Below are 3,863 nucleotides of genomic sequence, written 5' to 3' on the forward strand. Positions count from 1 at the left end.
AGAAATTGTTTAATTGATTTTAATTTTTTTTACAAATAATGTTTTATTTTAAAATAGGTATAAATATTGAATACTAATTTTTATAAATAATTATACCAATCAAGTGAAATCGAAATGAGAAAAAAAAAACAAAGAGAAAGACTGAACCAATTCCCTGACAAGTGTGTAAGAAGAAGTTTCGGGGCGAGCGCATATGTAAATACATGGTTGATTTTCAACTAACATGTCCACCAAGATTTTCCAACTTTTTCATTTGAAAAAAAAAAGCTTGAAAAGAAAGTCAATGTGAACACCGTTATTTTTTTTAATATATTTTTTAATTAGACCTTTGGAGCAAAATATCACGGGGAAGGATTTTCTACAGTCAATTTAAAATAAAAATAAAAATAAAAATCAAATGATGTTCCATCCATATCCATATAATAAAATCTAACAATAAAAAATTGACAGGGGAAATTGATGAAAAACAAGAAGTCTATCATTAAACATGAAACAAATGAATCAAAATAATAAATATACCAAGAGTAATCCCTTCATAGATACTATATTTTTCTAATGATCATTTACAAACATATATATTTAGAAAGATGAGAAGATTGTTCAGTAATTATACTATTGTTTTTTTTCTACAAATTAATTAATTACCTTAATTTTAATTCACTACAAGCCCTTTAACCAAAAAATGGGTTGTGGGGGAGTCTTTCCTTTTCTTTTTCTATACTAAGGTCTATCGAACTTAAATCAACACGCTGCAGAAGGATTGGAGTAGGGATTATAGAAATGAGGCTTTGAAGCCACTGAAAATGGGCTCTTGGAATTGCCATCGGCAACGCCGCCAATTCTTTCGCAAGATGGGCACATGGTGAGAGTGGCCGCCGGCATGTGCATGTAAAAAGGTTGAGCCGCCAGTTTCAATGCCTTGAGTTCTTGTAGTTCCTTTTGCAGTCTCCTGTTCTCATCTGTCAGTGTCTCACAGCACTTCTTCAAGAACTCACAATCCACCTCAGTTTGCTTAAGCTTCGTCCTGCAGAGGGAAAGAAAAAACCAAAGATTTTTTTTAAAAAAAATTTTCTTGTTTGATGAAATTAAAAAGTGACATGCAAAAGCTTTCTGGGTTATATGATCAATTTACCTTGCTCTCCTGTTCTGGAACCATACTTCAACTTGTCTTGGTGTCAGGTTTAATTGCTTTGCTAAAGCTTGCTTTTGCTTCTGTTTTACCATAAAATATAACCAAAGATTAAATCAAGCCGATAGTGATTGATATACATAGATGGAGGATTTAGGAAAAAGGTGAGAGAGGTTACAGGATTGAGAGTGCTATGCTGTTTGAAGCTTTCCTCGAGAAGAGCAGATTGTTCTTTGGTGAGCCTGAGTTTCTTCCTTGCATTAACACCTTCTTCGTCTTCATCACTAACTCTAGACGAATTCTTCTCTACCTCTAATTCCTCGCTGCTAACCTCTCTTTCTCTCTTGACTCTACCACTAGAAAACGAAGAAACAGCACTATGAGGAGAAGCTTGACGACGATATAAATCACCGGCGCCAGGTTCCTCATGGTGATGAAGATAACCACTTTTATTGACATCCGACTTCTTGGTCACTTGGTAACCCTGATCACCAAATAGACCCAGGGTCAACGACGGTTCAAAAGTTGTTGGAGGTGCCACCGTCGTGGCTGGTTGTTCAAACTTAAGACATGATGGCTTCTTGGATGGAGTTTCCAGGGCAGATGAGAAGCCTAACCCCAGAACAAGGCCTGTATTACATGCATCATCATCAAGACCCATTAAGCTTATCAAAGCCAGTGGAATTTGGTAGGCTTTCCTTTGTTATGAAATGTGAGAGAACGAAGGGGAAAAATGGAGGAGAGGGGGGGTGGTTTGAGAGGAAATGAGGGCGCAAAAGGGGGTCTTAAGAAGGGAAGTTATTAGTCCAAGGAATGAATTGGTATGAAAAAAATTAATAATAATAATGAAAGCTCCTTTTTCTCTTTCTTCTTCCTTTCTCTCTATACAAAGGTTGACCATTGGAAACCACTCCCCCCACTACATTCATCACATTATCTTAGGAAACAAACAATTCTATGGAAATATACGCACAATCCACATGGCTGGTGTTAATACATCAAGAGAATGATTCGTCAGCACTTGGTCACTCCACTCACTAACATACCAAATTTAAACTATTAATTACTACGCCCACTTTTTTCTTTTATGCATATTGTTTTTTTACTTTTTCATGTTTCAATTATCTACCCTATTTTTTACTTTCTTTTTAACTTTTGTCTCAAAAACCCATTTCTGCGTTTTCATATAAATATTTTTTAAAATTTGTTATTTCTCTAAATTGCTTTTTATATATACTTACAGAAACTTAGTCCAAACATACTTGATGTTCTACTTCACTTTCCTATTTTTAATTCGGAAATGTTATTGAATACCAGTAAGCAATGATTAACGTGGTATTAAAAAAACCATACATTAGAGAATATGATTTTTCTTGTATTTTATGTCACAAATTTTTTTTGTTTTCTCTTTCCCGAACAATACCCCAATAATTAATATATACAGCCTATGTTCTTGCAGCCGTTTAAAGATTACCTTAGGCCGTAAATTTCCTTGATGTACAGTAGTGTTAAATTGGATCATTATTAAAGCCTGCCTTAATTAATTTGAAATTATTGAGGGGGGGACATATTTGGATACTAACAAGCTCCCTTTACATCAGACCACATGAACTGTCTCCCACTCCATGCCTAGTTTAACTGGTCAGAGATGGGTACAATGTCACCGTGCTTACCAAATATTTCACTTCATATCCATTTCCATATCTTTTTGGCTTTTTATTTAAAGAAGTTGGTGGGCTGTTTTAATTTCCCATTACTTGAATAATTATGAACATGGAGATTAGAAAAAGATGTCCACTATCTCTTTTATAGTTTCAAAAATAAAAATTAGGTTAATTCGATTTTATCAAAATTAGAAAGAAAGAAAGAAAGAAAGAAAGAAAGAAAGGAATAATGGTGGAAGAATATGATTCATGACCAAATATTGGGATTGTTTGCTTAACTAGAAAGTAGAAGTGGGAGAGTAATGGGGCCTACTGCCTCCCTATCCTATACATGTATAAGCACTTCCCAATAATGCTTTTGTCGGCTACACTTATCAGAAGTTAGGTCACCCATAAAACATGATAATGCCTTTAAAATAATACCAACTAACACGACATCAATCAAGCCTTTGGTAGGTGTTACTTGCTAAACCCATATTTATAATTTATATATATTTTAAAAAGACAAACAAAAAAATTATGGGAATTTTGCTTTCAGGGACTTTTGATGGTTTGTCTCCTAGACCAGTCATTTTTCAGAAAGGTGTGGTGCACTTTGTTCCACGAAATATAATGGGCTTGTTTTCTCTCAGTCTTTGGTTAAAAAATAATTAATTTTTAGCTGATTAAGTTTGAAATTTGGATAAAAAAGTTTAACAATAATCCTTTTTATTTGAAAGGATTTTTGTTGTCTTTTTATATGGCGAGCTTGGGGCTAGGCTGAAATGCGTGTGTGTACGGTGACTGCGCATATTTGAAAAGGTAGGTTCAGCCAACGCCAATTGAATGACTGCCCTCAGCTTCAAGATAATGTGCTGTGACTTATCCGACAATTTTATATATATTATGTTATATTATTAGAATATGCCACATGAACAATTTTTTAATATTATATTTAATTAAAAAATTATTATAAATTTTAGAGTAACAAGAAAACAAAACAAGATCAACGTACGTGAACATATCAAAATTATTGGTCATAACCTATCACCCAAAATTAAAATTAAACTTCTTATTCTTTTTGGTTTCTT

General features: G+C 33.7%; 1 protein-coding gene across 1 annotated transcript; it reads right to left on the reverse strand.

Moving 5' to 3' along the window:
- Positions 1-514: 514 nt before the first annotated feature.
- LOC107945336 (homeobox-leucine zipper protein HAT22) lies at positions 515-2,289 on the reverse strand. Its single transcript, XM_016879295.2, has 3 exons — positions 1,308-2,289; positions 1,133-1,212; positions 515-1,024 (listed from the first exon to the last, which is right to left on the reverse strand). The coding sequence occupies exons 1-3, from the start codon at positions 1,788-1,790 to the stop codon at positions 742-744; spliced, it is 846 nt and encodes a 281-aa protein (XP_016734784.2). The 5' UTR covers positions 1,791-2,289; the 3' UTR covers positions 515-741.
- Between the last annotated feature and the right edge of the window lie 1,574 nt (positions 2,290-3,863).

This window comes from Gossypium hirsutum, chromosome D12, assembly GCF_007990345.1.
Source record: "Gossypium hirsutum isolate 1008001.06 chromosome D12, Gossypium_hirsutum_v2.1, whole genome shotgun sequence".
In the NCBI taxonomy this organism is placed as follows: domain Eukaryota; kingdom Viridiplantae; phylum Streptophyta; class Magnoliopsida; order Malvales; family Malvaceae; genus Gossypium; species Gossypium hirsutum.

What these genes read in the sequence shown, in the direction of transcription:
- LOC107945336 (XM_016879295.2), bottom strand. Translation starts at nt 1,790, where the DNA reads ATGGGTCTTGATGATGATGCATGTAATACAGGCCTTGTTCTGGGGTTA. An exon ending in AGCATAGCACTCTCAATCCT is followed by an intron (nt 1,213 to 1,307) that starts GTAACCTCTCTC and finishes ATGGTAAAACAG; the next exon opens with AAGCAAAAGCAAGCTTTAGC. An exon ending in TTCCAGAACAGGAGAGCAAG is followed by an intron (nt 1,025 to 1,132) that starts GTAAATTGATCA and finishes TTCCCTCTGCAG; the next exon opens with GACGAAGCTTAAGCAAACTG.